Below are 18,988 nucleotides of genomic sequence, written 5' to 3'. Positions count from 1 at the left end.
ATAATCCATAACCTTCAACTGGCTTTAGTCTTGACATCATTAACATGATGAACTGTTACAAAGGCTGCTGCTGTCATTAACGGAATCTTTATTTACAAATTAATGGAGAAAAAAGTGTCATATTCTGCATTGGGTGTTTATGTAATAATAAAATATAATGATAATTCCTATCCATTTTATGTGTCCTTAGGGATGCAACAGTTAATCGAACTAGTCAATTTAATTGATTATTTAAAAGAAAATGGTTTAAATAAAATAACACATTTTCAAAAATAGTGAAAATAGCAGATCTACAAGCTCTCAAAGCGTCATAATTTGACGGGTTCGTCAGGTTGCAGATTGGCAGTTTTTACTATTTTTGCACATAATGATGCCACAAATGATAAAACAGTGTTTAAGTGGTTAATCAAACTATCGATAGAATTAGATTTTTTTTATTTATATATATTTCAAAGTTATATACAAAAGTGCTTCTTGATTAATCGATTAATCAAAAAGTAATCAATAGAATAATCACTGTAGCCTATAAAAGATAGTTTCAGCCCTTGTTATTGTTACCCTGTGTTTGTGTAACATTTAGATATAGATATAATTAATTTCATCTCACTGAGTGTCCTCGTTTTACTTGAGATCTGTCAAAGTTCAAGTACTTTGATCGAGCAATCTGTTGCGATTAGCTGGCCTGCACTCTGGATCTATTTAGAATGTCTGTGTCTGCTGCTGAGCCTCTGGTCACCTGACATTGCTGTGTCTTCTGTCTGCATTGATATCCTCTGTGAGTGTTTGCGTTCATTCATTTAAATACACTTCAAATACATTCACACTTGAACTGTTGAAGTCTGCAGTTTAGCGTGTTTAAATCGCTAGACTTCTTTTCTATTGTTTAGCCTTTGACCGACATGAGCTTAAGCTAGCAAACTAACTGTGTCGTGTAACGTTATGTCACCATAACTGTTCTCTCTAATCTCTCTTGACTAGTCTGAGGCGTTCAACTAACTCACAATCTATGAGTCATAATGATAACATGGATGTTATTGTCCTAAGGCTATAGGATGGTGGGACAACAAGCATTTAATGAACTGATAGGCTAGCTATATACTGAATCACTGATAGAACCTCTCCTCAATGCCAAGGCCATCGGCTGCAATCGTTTGTCACTTACTCTTACAATAGACTGGTGACACTATTGTAGCCTACTTTAAATGGTGCATTTATTTATACTTTAAGATTCTCAAACAGTGTGGATAATAGTAAAATGAACAGAAAAGAGATGGATAAAAACATCTATCTATCTATCTACTACAGTATGTATGTATGTAGCCTTGGATCAAGACTATCATGGATGTATTTTCAATAATATACATCTATGATAGTCTTGATCCAAGGGCATGTTCTGTATGTCTGTATGTCTGTCTGTATGTTTTACAGTCAGTCACATAGTGATTGCAGTGGTTTGAGGTTCTTAATTGTAGTATAATCTAAACTAATGAAAAATCCAAATATGAATGAAATATCTACAGTATATGTCTTGATGCAGGAGTGGTGACCAAACTATTGTCTTGGACCTAACCACCATTCTGTATTTGGACGTTTGGCCGAACTGCTATTCTTTAGTATGCTATGTCATTGCAGTTGTCATAATTCATTACTTCATTGAATGCAAACCTGTCATCGTTATCATAGAAGTAAAAGTCTGTGTCAGAAGTGGCATCTGGCATGTGAGGAATCCAGACGGTTCCAGTCTGCAGCCATGGACTGATGCCAGAATGTCACCATTGGTGCTTGCTTGTTATCATATCAGCCTGAGCTCTTTGTCCTCCTGTCTGCCACTAAAAATTCTAACGCAACACAAGTCAAGTGTAGTGGGCTAGGAGACTGTTTGGAATTGGTTGAGCTAAATCTTTTCAACTGACTGCACTTAACCCGCACCCCCGGAGACGGTGGCAAGTTAGTATTTTCACATTTTGTTTTCCCTTTTTAGTTAGATGTCTCAGATAGCCTAGGTTTACAAAGCCACACAGCCTGCATTTAAGTGTGCCTTTTTATAGACTCGGACTCTGTAGTCAAAGTTCTTGGGGGGAGGGAAACGTTTTCAAGTTGTCTCAATGTTTTGTTACCGCAACTAAAAATATGTCTACTTGACAGTCGTTTAAAAAAAAGAAAAATGTTATCTTGCATACTATGTTGAGTGTTACAGCATGAGTCTGTGTGCTCTGTAGAGTGTAAACCTACAGTAGCATAAATGCTAAAGAGCAAGCAGGATTCAACAGTACGCTGCTTGTGGAGGCAACTTGAAATGGTTACAGTATAGATGCCTTTATCGATCCCTGTGGGGAAATTCATGTCCTACTGCTAACAGCAATAGGCTCTATTCACAGAAGCCATATCATGAAGACATTCACAGGTGTTACCAATGATACTAATGAAGGCTCTGTTCCATTCTGGTCAAACAGAGTCAGGTCAGGGTGCTGATATTGTGCATGTTGGCTCACTGGAAACACTCTGTTACACCAGTGGGTCTACAGTTGGGGTCATGGGCTTCCAAATGGCCCCTTACAGGTGTGTAACTTAGAGTTATGGGGGTCGTGGAAACCACTGTGCTACACTAAATGGAACAGAGCCTTCATTAGTATCATTAGTAACACCTGTGAAGGAAGTGATAATATGGCTGCTGTGCATGGGGTTCTCCTTCCATTCCGACATCTCGCCACTCTGACTAGTGGCTTCCGCGTGCGGTTAGGGTTAGGGTTAGGTATAGGGTTCGTCAACGTCGGAAAGGCGACATGTCGGAAAGGCGAAATGCACCCGCTGTGCATAGAGCCTATTGGCATGAAACAGGATGGGTAAGTACTAGGTACACTTCAGAGTAGAGCGATATGAATAATAAATTAAATACTCTAAAAGGCATCTGCACTTGGTCTGACTGTGCATACCAGTTGTTTTCGACCATTTCAGGCCGTGACCCCCAAGAAGAATCATATTTGAACCCCACCCTGACGAGCACTTTGAATTGTAGGAGTTGAGGCGAGGTATTACATTTATTTTGACTCGTTTCCACAGATAAATTATTGTGGATATTTATCTGTTGCGAGGTGTTGTGACTGAGCTCGGTAGATCTGCTATTTAAAAAATGTTTGCCTCCTTTATAAATAATAATTTGACAATTTGGCCAATGTTTGACCAGTTTATATTGTGCTATAGTTTGTTGATTACGTTGATGCAGTAATGGTCTTTTTTTCCTGTTTTCGTTTAAAGAGGTCTTAAAAGTCCTTGAATAGGCTCTATACACAGCAGCCATATTATCACTTCCTTCACAGGTGTTACCAATGATACTAATGAAGGCTCTGTTCCATTTAGTCTATCACAGTGGTTTCCACAACCCCCATAACTCTCAGAGTTACACATCTGTAAGGGGCCATTTGGAAGCCCATGAGGGTCCCTGGACCCCAACTGTAGACCCACTGGTGTAACAGAGGGTTTCCAGTGAGCCAACATGCACAATATCAGCACCCTGACTCTATTTGACCAGAATGAAACAGAGCCTTCATTAGTATCATTGGTAACACCTGTGAATGTCCTCATAATATGGCTGCTGTGAATGGAGCCTATTGTCACTTCACTGTCCTCTTGGGACCCACCAAAAATCATGTGTGGGCCCCCCCTGGGTGTCCCGACCCACAGGTTGAGAACTGCTGGTGTGTACAGTATCACACCCAATGTAGTCTTAACTTTGAAAAACAAATTGCTTTAGGCTCAGTTAACGCCCTTAATGTGGTTTGATGGTCTGTATAAGATAAGAGTTGGCTATTGTATGGGGTTTCACTTCTCCAGTGCATGGTATGCATGCATTGTATGCTGAACTAAAACCTGGGAAACTAGTTTGACTTTAGCCTGTTTGACACCACTAAGGTTTCTTAGCCCAGATTTCAGCACCGTTGCACAATGCCTGCCAGCCAGTGTGTGGCAGTGCGTGCCGTCCACATGCACACACAAGCACAACAATGCACATGCCATGGGTGTGTGCAGAGAGCGAAAAAGAATAAAGATCCTATCACGTGTGTTTTGCGTCGTAGTGGGTAGATGGTTATGATAAATGACCTTTTATCTGCCCATATGTTTTTACCCCTTCAATGCACTTACTGTAGTTGTTTAGATATTATAGTAAGAGTAGCCTGATGCGTTTTTAGCCGCTAGCTGAAAGCGCGGCTCTGTATTCACTCTGACTCTGACCCGACAGATTTCCGACATGTATTTGACACTTTTTTTGCTATTGGCTGTCCTGGCTGTCCTTCACTACTTCACAGCCAATGGGGAGACACTACTTTAAAGCCAATGGACGGCCGTCCTAGCCAATGGACGGCCGTCGTTTGCAGCACCCGCCTCCCCTCGCAGCACCGCGGCGCAGGCACGCCGGCAGTTGTCCTCCCACCCCCCCTTACCTCTGACTGCAAAGGTCTAATAGCGGCCAAACAACGGATGCACGCTTATACAGTACTTGAGTAAATGTACTTAGTTACTTAGAACATTTATTTTTTGCCGACTTCACATCGCCCGTCCCCGCAGGGAAGGGGGTTCCCTGGCTCAAAACAGATGTGGGGGGGGGAGGGGGGGGCTGTTGACAAATACATATTAATCTGGGGGTCCATGAACATGTTTGAGCACGCGAGTTTTCCTTTCGCCTCCGAGGCACCCAAACCAGTAGAGACGCGAAAGGAGTTGGGGAGAGCCTGGCTGTGTTGTTGACTGACAACGGGTGCATTTCTCCTTTCCGACATGTCGCCTTTCCGACGTTGACTAACCCTATACCTAACCCTAACCTTAACCGCACGCGGAAGCCACTAGTCGGAGTGGTGAGATGTCGGAATGGAAGGAGCACCCCACTGGCAACAGATGCACGCTTTTATGCGAAACAACAACAATACAACCTGGCGCAACAGTTGCGTGCATTAGCACAAAGGAAACGTGTGTTTCAATCACCGTCACACAGAGTACTCACACACGCGCATACTGTCTGAAATACTCTGAAAACAGCCGATCTACAAGCTCACAATCATTGTACTTTACTGGAGTAAATGTACTTAGTTACTTTACACCTCTTAACAGACGAACATACGTGTTGAGGCTCCGAAAAACTCAACGAGCCACAACTCTCTATCTCTCGCCCCTAAACACGGTCGCCCCTGATCGCAACGGTCTGGGGTGAGCGACCAGTGCCGTTCTGCCTCGCCCCTAAACACGGTCGCCCCGGATCGCAAAGAACGGTCTGGAGTGAGTGATCTGCTCTGCCCTTCAGTGCATATTTGCATGCACATAATAATGATATTGTTGTTGTGGTTAAGTTGAAATAAGTTGCACAAGTTGTAACAATAGTGCTGTATCCTTACTTTGTTGCAGTAATCAATTCATTACAATATACGTACAATGACTGACAGAATATATATATATATATATATATATATATATATATATATATATATATATATATATATATATATATAATATAAGTACATATTCCAAATATTATATCTTTTTGAAAATAGCCGATCTACAAGCTCAAAAAGCGTTGTGCATGCAACACTTTGCGAGCATGTATCTGCTATTTTCAAATAGCCAATGTACTAGTCTGTGCTACTGCTCGTATGTGCATATATATATATATATATATATATATATATATATATATATATATATATATATATATACACATACATATAAATACATATATATATATACATATAAATACATATTCCAAATATTATTTAACTTTTTCTTTTCAAGATCTTTTTGAAAATAGCCGATCTACAAGCTCAAAAAGCGTTGTGCATGCAACACTTTGCGAGCATGTAGATCTGCTATTTTCAAATAGCCAATGTACTAGTCTGTGCTACTGCTCGTATGTGCATATATATATATATATATATATATATATATATATATATATATATATATATATATATATATATATATATATATATATATATATCTATATATATATATATATTCCAAATATTCTTTAACTTTTTATTTTCAAGATCTTTTTGAAAATAGCCGATCTACAAGCTCAAAAAGCGTTGTGAATGCAACACTTTGCGCGCATGTAGATATGCTATTTTCAAATAGCCAATGTACTAGTCTGTGCTACTGCTCATGTAGCCTAGTCGCTTCTTTTGGCTTTGTTTTCATAGAACTGACTGCTTATTTCACTCATGCAAGAGAGCCTAGTCAGCCTACGTGACACATAACATCACACTTTTGCGGATTCCCCTGTATTGCACGTTTAGATGGAGAAGCGAGGCTGCGTCATTTTCACCCTGAAAGGTGGTTTCACTTAGCCTGGTAAACCCTCCGTCCAGAAATCTCATTTGTATTTTATTTCAGGAGTGAGTCTGGCCTGCAGACCTATATGGGCAATTTGGCTGTGGGCTGGAGATGGGTGGGAGTAATGTAGCTTTGATGTCCAAGTGGCCCTTTGATGTCCAATTAAGCCACTTTAGGCTGCAGTGATTATCACCAGGAGTAATTGGTTTGTCTTTGATGTTAATGAGCAGCTTGTATGAAAGGTGTATTGATTAATGACGTGTGAACCACTCTGGTTCCACCTGATTGGCCTACCCCCGCTGTCAATCACAAAACAATGAGCGAGGACGCTGATTGGCTCGGTTAGTTGGTAATTCCGCTAGAAACTCCCACAATGGGCAATCAGGCCAGACTCACTCCTGGAATCAAATGGAAATGAGATTTCCGGGGGGAGGGTTTACCAGGCTAGGTTTCACTAAGGATTAGGGTTGCACTTAACTTTCATAGCCTAAGCATAAGTAGGCTAGGCTAACTATTTTTGTTGCTGATACAAATTTAATTTACTTCTACTCAACTACATCTCAGAGGCAAATATTGTGCATTACATTATAAAACATACATTTAACACTTTAGCCCTATTTTACACCTACAAGTATAATACCTACTTGTAGATCTGCTATTTTCAAACATTTTAGTACTTTCACTTTTGGAACTTTACGTACATTTTGATACCAATACTATTGTACTTTCACACAAGTACATTGCGACGCACACACACACACACACACACACACACACACACACACACACACACACACACACACACACACACACACACACACACACACACACACACACACACACACACATCCTTTATATTGGTAGCCAACCGATGAACCTCTCTGTTGAGTTATTTTGGTTGCATTGGAATGGCTGAGATTTCATTTTAAAGACCACTTTTACATTTTGTGCTGCAGATTGGGGCAAAAAAAGCCTGCCGCTAGCGGCTATATTATGACTTTAGTCATTTCTTGTTAGCTTGTAGATCAGCAATTTCTTGCAATTACAAATTTTTTTTTCGCGTCGACTTGTTGATGCACAAAAAACAAACAAATTATATTAAAAAAAAATGATTTTTGATTATTCAATTAATAAAAAGTAATAATAATCCTATTCTAACCCAAGTGAGCCTACTTTTGTTTGCTAGCATCTGCACCCTCAGTGCTTCAGTTCCCTAATCCCTTCCCTGCCTTGGAAAGTGCCATCCAAAAAGGGTTTCCGTTGCTTGGTCTGTGGTGTGGTGGCAAAAAAAACATTCAATGTGTTTTCTTTTGTCTATTACAGAACAGATGTGTCCTTCTTTTCATGTGTAGGTCTACTGTACTGTATGTCTGAGAGAGTGTAGAGAGAGAGAGTCAGATTCCATGGCCCATACCCTTGTACTGTCCAGATGTTCAACGAGTCTGAGGTGGAGACTGTCATTACTGCACTGCTCCTCCCTGCCTCTAGGGGGCATCTCTCTGAACAGACAGCCCTCTGCAACAGTCAGGCGTTCCTCTCCCACCTCGACCCAGGCTGCGTTCTTTCACCAGAGTAAAGCCAAATCAGCCATCAGCCCTGACCCAGGCAAGGCCCCTTCAGGCAAGCCATACAGCATTTTTTTGCACATGTGTTGCTGCTCGTGCAGTATTTAGTAAAGCAGGGGTTCCCAACCTGTTCGGGATCAGGGCCCACCTGAAAATCTAGAAGGCATTTGCGGCCCGCCCACCTGATTACTGAGGACTGCGTGCGTACGTTTAACCGATTTAAGACCTGGAACTGTGTCATTTTTAGATTTGAGCTAAAAAGCGTTATTTTACACTTTTGGCTATTCAAAAATAGCAGATATACAAGCTCGTAGATCTGCTATTTTTGAAAATGTGTGAAAATGTGTGCAAATCTTTGCCTCTTGGAGTCCCGAGAACAAAATATTTTGATGGGGGTCCGCGGCCAAATACATATCATTTTGGGGGTCCAAAGTTTGAGCACCACTGATATAGAAACATACGTTTTTGAGAATACTGTTGAGATTTAGGAGACATGTAGAATCGGCTAGAGGTCTCAATGGGTTAAGAGCGTGTTTAGTTTAATGATCAATGAATCGATTGTGTTGCGTCTTGGATCAATAGAACATAGTATACTTTTAAGTTTCTATTTATCGGTTTTACATTTTCTTTATACCAGTAAGACTCCCTAATCGGGAGATAAGCGACCGTAGCTGCAGTGGCAGGGGGTCCTCCACTGGGGGCGCCACCACTTTTGCATCCGTTCTGGATCACCAGGAGTGGGTGGTCCCCGGGAATGCCCCGTGAGCAGCCCCGTTGGGGTGGTCATTTGGTAATTTGTCCACATGTGCTCATTTTTTACACTTGGGGGTCCCCGAGGCAGCTGGGGGTCCCTGGAGCTCCGGGGGTCCTTGGAGGGTGTAGTTTGGCAGGTAAGGAGTGTGTGTGCAAAATCTGGCATGGATCGGGGCAACGGGTGCGGAGATATGAGCAGGGCAAAAGTGTGACGTGTGTGTGTGACGGAGTGACGGGACGTGTGTGACGCACGGACACCTGGAGCAGGTTTCTATAGTAAATGCGACCTACGGTCGCAATTAGTGTTATATTATCAATAAAATCTTAGAATTTTGCCAATTATTTCAGGACCCACTTGTGTCCTCGTGGCCCGCGGCCCACGGGTTGGGAATCACCGTAGTAAAATATGATGTTACAGTCTGTGTAACCGTAGGGGACAGATCCTGTTCAAGCAAAGAAAACGTTTGCATCTAACTACTAACTAACTAACAACTACATGAACTCCAGCGTCCCTATCCTGGGCGCGAATATTTGGCAAAAATAGCCGATCTACAGGCTCGCAATGCGTTGTGTTATTTTTGGCAAAGATATTTGGTTGGTAGAGGGGGGAAAACACGAGGGGAACTTTAAGCACATCATTTCCAGACAGGTGGTTTTCAAATTACAAGAGAACGTCCAAACAACGATGGCCACCTGCCAAAGAATCAAGTAGATAAATATACCAACTATAGCCAAGATTTGGGTGTAGAAGCTTTGTGCTGTTGTCTATTTCCCTCTCAGCTATCTTCCAGGGGTCTGTTATGAAGCGATACTGCCTTTCTGATTGAGTATATGTGACATATCTAATCTTAGAAGAGCGCTTTGGATTAAACGACATAAGGGTAGCAGAGGAGATGTCATACATCTTATAGGTTAACATGCTCATACGTTAACTCATTCAGTGCCATTGACGTCGCCGACGTCACGTTTTTATGTGCCCAGAGTGCCAATGACGTTTTGAAAAAAAATGTTCAGAACCCAAGATATCATGATTTGAAGATTTGCTGCTCCATTAACTTCTTGTTTAACATCTTACTGAAAAAGGCTGTATCTCGCTTCCTAAGCACTTTTTTTTTTTACAATGTATTTTTGCCTCTGGCACTCAGAGCCAAACTGCCAGAAATAAGTCAGGCACTGAATGAGTTAACATGCTCATACAGTGGGTGCTGCGGGGCCTTCTTTATCTTGTTCTGTCTACTGGAGATTTGATGTCTCTATGCAGGAAAAACTGAATAAGTCAGACAGATAAAAACAGCAAAGATTTTTAAATGCCCCGCATTACATTACATTACATTACATTACAGTCATTTAGCAGACGCTTTTATCCAAAGCGACTTACAATAAGTGTATTCAACATAGGTAGGGAACGAAAACTACTAATCACCAGAAGTTTTAAGTACATTTCCTGCAAAAACAAGCAACCAAGAGTATACCTAGCGCTAAGGTAAAAGTGCAATATATCAGCTACCTACTTTCTTAAACAGATGAGACAAAAATGGCAAAATCAAATGAGCACGAGCTAAAACAAATAAGTGTATCGACTAAACAAGATCCAATAAAACAATCCAAAAATAAAACAAGAGTTCGTACAACTAGTTAACAACAAGTAGGCCAGGCAAAGAGGAAGGATAGTGTTTCCTGAAGAGGTGGGTTTTCAGCCTGCGGCGAAAGATGGGCAGTGACTCTGCTGTCCTGACATCAGTGGGAAGTTCATTCCACCACTGTGGGGCCAGAACAGAAAAAAGTCGTGACCGTGTCGATCGACCAGAAGGACCGTTGAGTGGCGAGGGAGTCAGTCGCCCCGAGGTGGCAGACCGGAGTGGTCGGGCAGGGGTGTGGGCATTGACCAAAACCCGGAGGTAAGAAGGAGCTGTTCCTTTCACTGCTCTATAGGCTAGCACCAGGGTTTTAAACTGAATGCGAGCTGCTACGGGGAGCCAGTGCAGAGAACGGAGAAGGATAGTTGTGTGGGAGAACTTGGGGCGGTTGAACACCAGACGAGCCGCAGCTTTCTGAACAAGCTCCAGAGGTCTGATGGCTGATGCCGGAGCACCAGCAAGGAGGGAGTTGCAGTAGTCCAGGCGGGAGATGACAAGAGCCTGGATGAGCACCTGGGCTGTTTTCTCCGTGAGGAAGGGGCGAATCCTCCTGATGTTGTAGAGGAGGAATCTGCAGGACCGTGTCACTGATGCGATGTTAGCCGAGAACGACAGTTGATCGTCCAGGGTCACACCCAGATTCTTCGCAGTCCGAGTTGACGTCACCACAGCATTCTCAATGGTGATGGCCATGTCTCGGTGAGGACAGCCCTTCCCCGGGATGAACATCAGCTCGGTCTTGTCCAGGTTGAGCTTCAGGTGGTTCGTCGACATCCACTCCGAGATGTCAGCCAGACAAGCAGCAATGCGTGCCTCCACTTGTGTGTCAGAGGGGGGGAATGAGAGGATCAGCTGGGTGTCATCGGCATAGCAGTGGTAGGAAAAGCCATGGGAGTGGATGACAGCACCAAGAGATGTAGTGTAGAGGGAGAAAAGAAGAGGACCCAGAACCGAGCCTTGGGGAACCCCAGTAGTGAGCCTGTGTGGTTCTGACACAGACACTCTCAGCATCACCTGGTAGGAGCGACCCGTCAGGTAGGATGCAAACAGGGAGAGTGCAGAGCCTGAGACACCCATCCCCTCGAGGGTGGAGAGGAGGATCTGGTGGTTCACTGTGTCGAACGCTGCAGACAGGTCCAGGAGTATCAGGACTGAGGAGAGAGAGTTCGCTCTAGCGGCATGGAGCGACTCCGTCACTGCCAGGAGGGCAGTCTCTGTCGAGTGACCCACTTTGAAGCCCGACTGGTTGGAGTCCAGGAGGTTGTTCTGGTGGAGGTAGGAAGACAGTTGTTTAAAGACAGCACGTTCGAGAGTTTTAGATAGGAAGGATAGAAGGGAAACCGGTCTGTAGTTCTTGATCTCAGAGGGGTCAAGTGTGGGTTTCTTCAGGAGGGGGGTGACTCTGGCAGTCTTGAAAGCAGAGGGAAAGTAGCCAGACGTCAGAGAGGTGTTAATAAGGTGGGTTAAGAAGGGAAGGAGTTCAGGTGCAGAGGACTGCAGCAGAGGGGATGGGACCGGGTCCAGGGAGCATGAGGTGGGGCGACTAGAGGTAACAAGGAGAAGGACCTCTTTAGAGGAGAGGGGAGAGAAGTGGGATAGAGAGGGTGGGGGAGAGGGAGGAGGAGTAGATGAAGATAGGGAGGGAGGGGTGGAAGGCAGACAGGTGTGGGTAGTGCGCAGGGCATCAGCCGGGGGAGGAGTGAAGGAGGATCGGATATCGTTCACCTTCTTGTCAAAGAAGTTGGCGAAGTCGTCAGGGAGGAGGGAGGAGGAGGGCGGAGGGGGTGGTGGTTGCAGGAGAGAGGAGAAAGTTTCAAATAGTTTTTTAGGGTTGGAAGCAGAAGCCTGAATTTTAGTGCAGAAGAAAGCAGCTTTAGCAGCAGATAGAGAGGAGGAAAAAGTAGAAAGGAGAGTTTGGAAGGTAAGAAGGTCCTCCGGGAGGTTGCCATTTCTCCATTTGCGCTCAGCCGCTCTCAGGCTCCGTCTCTCAGTACGCACTGAGTCCGACAACCAGGGAGCAGGTGGAGTTTGGCGTGCAGGCCTGGTGGTGAGGGGACAGAGATGGTCTAGAGAAGAGGATAGGGTAGAGAAAAGAAGATCAGTGGCGGTGTCAGGGGATAGAAGAGCAAAGGATTCAGGGGCAGGGAGAGCAGAGAGAACAGAGGAGGAGAGATCAGTGGAGGATAGTGTGCAAAGGTTGCGACGTGAGGAAATCATGTGGGTAGGGAGGGGCTGTGAGGGGGGAGAGGAGAGAGAGAGAGAGTAGGACATGAAGTAGTGATCAGATAATTTCTTACCTTTTCTAACCTTTTCACTGGAAAGAGGAGTGACGGACAGGTTAGCTGTAGAGCAGCATCTGGTGAAGATCAGGTCCAGTTGGTTGCCAGCCTCGTGGGTAGGGGGAGATGGGGAGAGAACTAGGTCGAAGGCGGCGAGAAACGAAAGGAGTGGGTCTCGCTGCTTCTCAGTCGGGAGGTTGAAGTCACCCAGAAGGATGAATCCAGAGCCATCGACAGGGAAGTGAGAGACTAGAGTGTCCAGCTCTTCCAGGAAGCCACCAGCAGGGCCCGGTGGGCGATAAACAACTGCAATGGTGAGCTTGACTGGATGAGAGACAGTGACCACATGAAATTCGAAGGAGGTAGGAGAGAATTGTGACAGTGAGACAGGAGAGTATTTCCATTTTCTGGAAATTAGTAGACCAGCACCACCACCTATCCGCACGGCTCTGGGAGTGTGAGAGAAAGAGTACACATCTGACAGAGCCGCGGGCGTAGCAGTGTTTTCTGGTGGGATCCAGGTCTCAGTCAGAGCAATGAAGTTGAGGGAGAGCATGGATGCGTAGGCTGAGATGAAAGCAGCTTTGCCTTCCACCACAGCCGAGTGGCAATTCCAAAGCCCTCCCGTTACCACTTGCTCGACGTGAGTTGACAGAGTAGGATATATTAGATTAGTGGTATCGCGACATCTGGGTGTAACCCAGTGTTTGTGCGACCACCAGGAAGAGGAGAGGACAGGAATAGGAAGAAAACACATTGTAGACCACTAAACCTATACACACTATACACTGCTATATCTGTCACACTACTATCTATGTCACTAGTCAATGATACTGCCTACCGTTCTTTGACTAAGTCTGCCAGCCGCTTTGAAAGCTACCGCTTTCAGAGCAGGTGGTTTAAAACAACTTCAACTGATTGCTAATCGTCTGCCAGGAGTGCTGGGCAAACCAGACACTTCACAGGGCAATCAAGTGGCCTATCTTACAGGGTGAAACTACTTCTACTCCAGGGTGCCAATAGCCAACTGCTTTTAGCACAAAAACACAAAAACTACTAGAAACTACAGACTACCACACAAGCTAATAATACAGTACTAATAGAAAAGCACTTAGTGTACAACTACTAGCAGCTTGCTAAATAACAAAAAATTATACTATACTCAACTACCCAGGGGTCAGGAGCTCAATTCTCTTCAGATGTTGTTTACACACTGAACAAGAACACTCTCTACCTGGCTATTTAACCCTTGAGTTGTGCTGGGCAAACCAGACACTTCACAGGGCAATCAAGTGGCCTATCTTACAGGGTGAAACTACTTCTACTCCAGGGTGCCAATAGCCAACTGCTTTTAGCACAAAAACACAAAAACTACTAGAAACTACAGACTACCACACAAGCTAATAATACAGTACTAATAGAAAAGCACTTAGTGTACAACTACTAGCAGCTTGCTAAATAACAAAAAATGATACTATACTCAACTACCCAGGGGTCAGGAGCTCAATTCTCTTCAGATGTTGTTTACACACTGAACAAGAACACTCTCTACCTGGCTATTTAACCCTTGAGTTGTGCTGGGCAAACCAGACACTTCACAGGGCAATCAAGTGGCCTATCTTACAGGGTGAAACTACTTCTACTCCAGGGTGCCAATAGCCAACTGCTTTTAGCACAAAAACACAAAAACTACTAGAAACTACAGACTACCACACAAGCTAATAATACAGTACTAATAGAAAAGCACTTAGTGTACAACTACTAGCAGCTTGCTAAATAACAAAAAATGATACTATACTCAACTACCCAGGGGTCAGGAGCTCAATTCTCTTCAGATGTTGTTTACACACTGAACAAGAACACTCTCTACCTGGCTATTTAACCCTTGAGTTGTGCTGGGCAAACCAGACACTTCACAGGGCAATCAAGTGGCCTATCTTACAGGGTGAAACTACTTCTACTCCAGGGTGCCAATAGCCAACTGCTTTTAGCACAAAAACACAAAAACTACTAGAAACTACAGACTACCACACAAGCTAATAATACAGTACTAATAGAAAAGCACTTAGTGTACAACTACTAGCAGCTTGCTAAATAACAAAAAATGATACTATACTCAACTACCCAGGGGTCAGGAGCTCAATTCTCTTCAGATGTTGTTTACACACTGAACAAGAACACTCTCTACCTGGCTATTTAACCCTTGAGTTGTGCTGGGCAAACCAGACACTTCACAGGGCAATCAAGTGGCCTATCTTACAGGGTGAAACTACTTCTACTCCAGGGTGCCAATAGCCAACTGCTTTTAGCACAAAAACACAAAAACTACTAGAAACTACAGACTACCACACAAGCTAATAATACAGTACTAATAGAAAAGCACTTAGTGTACAACTACTAGCAGTTTGCTAAATAACAAAAAATGATACTATACTCAACTACCCAGGGGTCAGGAGCTCAATTCTCTTCAGATGTTGTTTACACACTGAACAAGAACACTCTCTACCTGGCTATTTAACCCTTGAGTTGTGCTGGGCAAACCAGACACTTCACAGGGCAATCAAGTGGCCTATCTTACAGGGTGAAACTACTTCTACTCCAGGGTGCCAATAGCCAACTGCTTTTAGCACAAAAACACAAAAACTACTAGAAACTACAGACTACCACACAAGCTAATAATACAGTACTAATAGAAAAGCACTTAGTGTACAACTACTAGCAGCTTGCTAAATAACAAAAAATGATACTATACTCAACTACCCAGGGGTCAGGAGCTCAATTCTCTTCAGATGTTGTTTACACACTGAACAAGAACACTCTCTACCTGGCTATTTAACCCTTGAGTTGTGCTGGGCAAACCAGACACTTCACAGGGCAATCAAGTGGCCTATCTTACAGGGTGAAACTACTTCTACTCCAGGGTGCCAATAGCCAACTGCTTTTAGCACAAAAACACAAAAACTACTAGAAACTACAGACTACCACACAAGCTAATAATACAGTACTAATAGAAAAGCACTTAGTGTACAACTACTAGCAGCTTGCTAAATAACAAAAAATGATACTATACTCAACTACCCAGGGGTCAGGAGCTCAATTCTCTTCAGATGTTGTTTACACACTGCATTGAAGTAGATGCGTGAGCTGAAAGCAACCAGCAAAGACTAAACCACTGATATAAAGAATATATCTCTATCTTTAAACTCTTCCAATCATTTTCTAATCATGACCTTGCTTTCTTTTTTTCCCCCTGTTTGTTTTGTTTTTTTGGTTGTAGTGTTGTCCTCCGTGCTGGAGGGGGAGCTGTTAGGAATGGGGATGTGGTCTCTGGGTCTGGGCGCTGTAGGGGCAGCACTGGCGGGGATCTTCCTGGCCAACACTGACCTGTGTCTGCCCAAAACTGCCCAGGCCTCGCTGGAGCACCTGGAGGATGCCGATCTACGCTCCATGCAAGAGGGTCAGAAAATGCTATTTGTATCTCAAATATCTGAGCATTCTCATTGCATGTCTTAATGATATGGTTTGTTAAAGCTTCATCCAATCTAGTGCATCTGTATGGTAGTGTATGTTAATACAACATAACTAGTACATCTGTATGTTAGAGTATGTTAATGCAACATACGTAGGAACTAGTACGTCTGCAATGATTGATACTCTTCCATTGAGACCTTTCGTTGAGCCACGGAGTGATGTATGCATTATGCTATTCACGAACCGTGCTTGACTGTTGTGTTTTTTTTATTGACTACACTGTCCTTTTTCTTTGTCGGTTCTTTCAGAGGACAAGGTGGTGAAGGCCAGGACCCTCTGGGAGATGAACGGGGCTGTGGTCATGGCCGTACGGCGGCCTGGATGATTTTTGTGCAGAGAGGTGACACAATGCTGTTTGATCATTTAATCCCAGAGGTTGTCACTGGCCAAGCAGATGATGGCTTAAACCAGTGGCTTTTCAAAATGCTTTGGGGCAGAGCACAACGACGAGTCCAAAACTCAAGGCACACCTGTATTTATATCCTTGCAAAATAGCCTCTAGTCTATAGCATACGTTATCACTCTTAAAGGGATAGTTCACCCCCAAAATTATTCAAAATTATTCTATTGATTACACACCTCATGGAGACTTGAATTCATGGATTATTATTTTTTTGTTGCTTTCCTAAGCCAGTAATTTGATGACCGGCGGCGGCTCCGGTAGGAGACTCAAAGTGTCAACTTTGAGTCTCCTACCAGAGACATTAGCATCTTTCCGCCGGTCATCAAATTATTGGCTTAGGAATGAAACAAAAACAAATCATGAATTCAAGGTTTCATGGGGTGTGTAATTGATTGAAAATAAGTAATTACTTGGGTGAACTATCCCTTTTTAAGGCCAGTTCAACCAATGCAACTACTTGCAACCATTATCCCCAAATGGCACCGGTCTGCAACTGGTCAGTCCAGACTCCAGGCCGCTGCAATTTCTTGCAACTGGTTGCAAGTTGTGACTAGTTGCATTGGTGTGGACTGGGCTTTACCATTCTGTAAACGGTTATTTACTTATGAAAGGTTTAACCTCTATAATAGTAATGTGTGGTTGACTTGTCACAAAATCCCAAGGCACACCTGGACTTGTCTCACGGCTCATCGTCTGTGGAACCACTGTTTTAACTCAGGGGTTTCTCAAACCGTATGCCCGTGCACCCCCATAACTCTTGAGAGTGTACAGACAGTTACCCCTCAAGGACTCCTGGGGGTCCGCAGACCCCATTTTGAAGACCACTGGTTTAACCAAACGGAAGGTTATCTTTCTCCCTGTCCGTTTGTGTCTTCTGTCTCACTCTTCTTGTCTTGCTCTGGCCTCTGAGCTGTCTCTCTTTTTGTCTCACGGTGGGAGGCCTGTGAGCTCTCTCTCTGAGCCGTCTCTCTCTCTGAGCTGTCTCGTTCTCTGAGCTGTCTCTCTTCCTGTCTCACTGCAGGAGGCCTCTGAGCTGTCCTCTCTGCTGCCCCAGCTAGAAGAGCTTGGGGTCCCTCTGGTTGCCGTGGTGAAGGAGAACATCGGCACAGAGATCCAGGACTTCAAACCGCACTTCGCTGGAGACATCTATATAGATGAAAATGTATGTAGACATCTACTTATATAGATGAAAATGTACCTGATCCCTTTGTTCTGTTCACCTAACACCTGTGTATGATTTAGGTTAACAGTCAATCGGTTTAATTGATTATAAAATCCTCCTATGTATTTGTAGAAGAATTACCTACAGAGTAACATGAGCTCACAGCCAGCTTTCTACATAGAGGTTGCTTTGGCCATCCTCATAGGGAGACGTAATTAGTTATTCATTATTTTAATGATGCTATGCAGTGTAATTTCCCTTTAAAGCCCAGTCCAGACCAACGTAACCCAACTGTTGCAGAGACCGTTACCCCGTTGCAGGTCTCTGCATGCTGTGTCATTGCGTCGCAAGTGGTTCAATCGCAATCAAAATGTTGCAGCAGCCAATTAACCAATCCGGGCGTGTACAGCTCTCTCTGGGAACATTCTATCTGTCTTTCTCTCTTTTTTTTTTTTACTGCATGCACCTGACGAGAAGGAAAAAAATGGAGCGAGCGAATGGGAGAAAGAAAAGAGAGCTATTTCATATTTTTATACAAGCCGATTATCTACAATATGTACAATACATTTATAACCGGTTGAAGTGCTATGAAAACGGTATATTATCTCTGCTCCGTCTGTCACTGTCAGTTTAGTTCAGTTGCATTGCGAATCAATGGTCTGGACTGGGCTTAACATAAATGACCTTCCATATACATTCTTGCTCTCTGAATATACATTCATTTATTTTCGCTCTGAATCACATGGTGTGTGTGGAACGTGTGTGTGTCTTTGCAGAAACACTTCTACGGCCCCCTGCAGAGGAAGATGGGGGGGCTGGGCTTCATCCGGCTCGGGGTATGGCAGAACTTCATGCGGGCCTGGAGGGCCGGCTACCAGGGCAACATGAATGGCGAGGGCTTCGTCTTGGGTGGCGTGTTCGTCATCGGGGCGGGAGAGCAGGTAACCTAACTAAAGGGTCCGGGGACCTCCAGGGGTTCCCAGGGGGTCCCCTGTTAAATAATTGATAGTTGGGAACCAAATGTAACTCTGAGAGTGCACAAATGGAACCAAATAGACCCTTAACAGATCTGTTTGGTTCAATTTGTGCACTCTCGCAAATGGAACCACGACTGTATTCATTGTACGAGAAGTATATTGTTTGTGTCGTGCAGAAACCTCTTATCTCCATATTTGTACTTGTGTTTTTTCGTAAATTAATATCACTACATTGTCACACAAAAGCATCAAAAGTAGCTATTTTTAAATTTGAATCCTGAAAAGTAACAGTTTTGAGGTTTCCGCCCGACAGACGATATATATATATATATAGGACTTAAGTGAAAATGTGTGGAGGTCTTT

General features: G+C 43.7%; 1 protein-coding gene across 4 annotated transcripts in view; it reads left to right on the top strand.

Moving 5' to 3' along the window:
- The first annotated feature begins 715 nt into the window (after positions 1–715).
- Positions 716–18,988, top strand: part of selenou1a (selenoprotein U 1a) — a 310,703-nt gene continuing 292,430 nt past the window's right edge. Inside the window, exons 1-5 of one of the 4 annotated variants that reach the window (XM_084075785.1) lie at positions 716–775; positions 15,830–16,009; positions 16,332–16,423; positions 17,508–17,648; positions 18,425–18,589. In XM_084075785.1, coding sequence (XP_083931911.1) covers positions 15,865–16,009; positions 16,332–16,423; positions 17,508–17,648; positions 18,425–18,589 — 543 coding nt within the window. In that variant the 5' untranslated portion in view covers positions 716–775; positions 15,830–15,864. Of the gene's footprint in view, positions 776–1,670; positions 1,948–7,664; positions 7,939–15,829; positions 16,010–16,331; positions 16,424–17,507; positions 17,649–18,424; positions 18,590–18,988 lie in introns of those variants that run through there. The other 3 variants (XM_084075784.1, XM_084075783.1, XR_014602051.1) reach the window with 3 other exon arrangements.

Source organism: Gymnoscopelus microlampas (genome assembly GCF_963454915.1).
Source record: "Gymnoscopelus microlampas genome assembly, chromosome: 13".
NCBI classification, from domain to species: Eukaryota; Metazoa; Chordata; class Actinopteri; order Myctophiformes; family Myctophidae; genus Gymnoscopelus; species Gymnoscopelus microlampas.
This window is presented reverse-complemented; position numbering and strand designations above follow the sequence as displayed.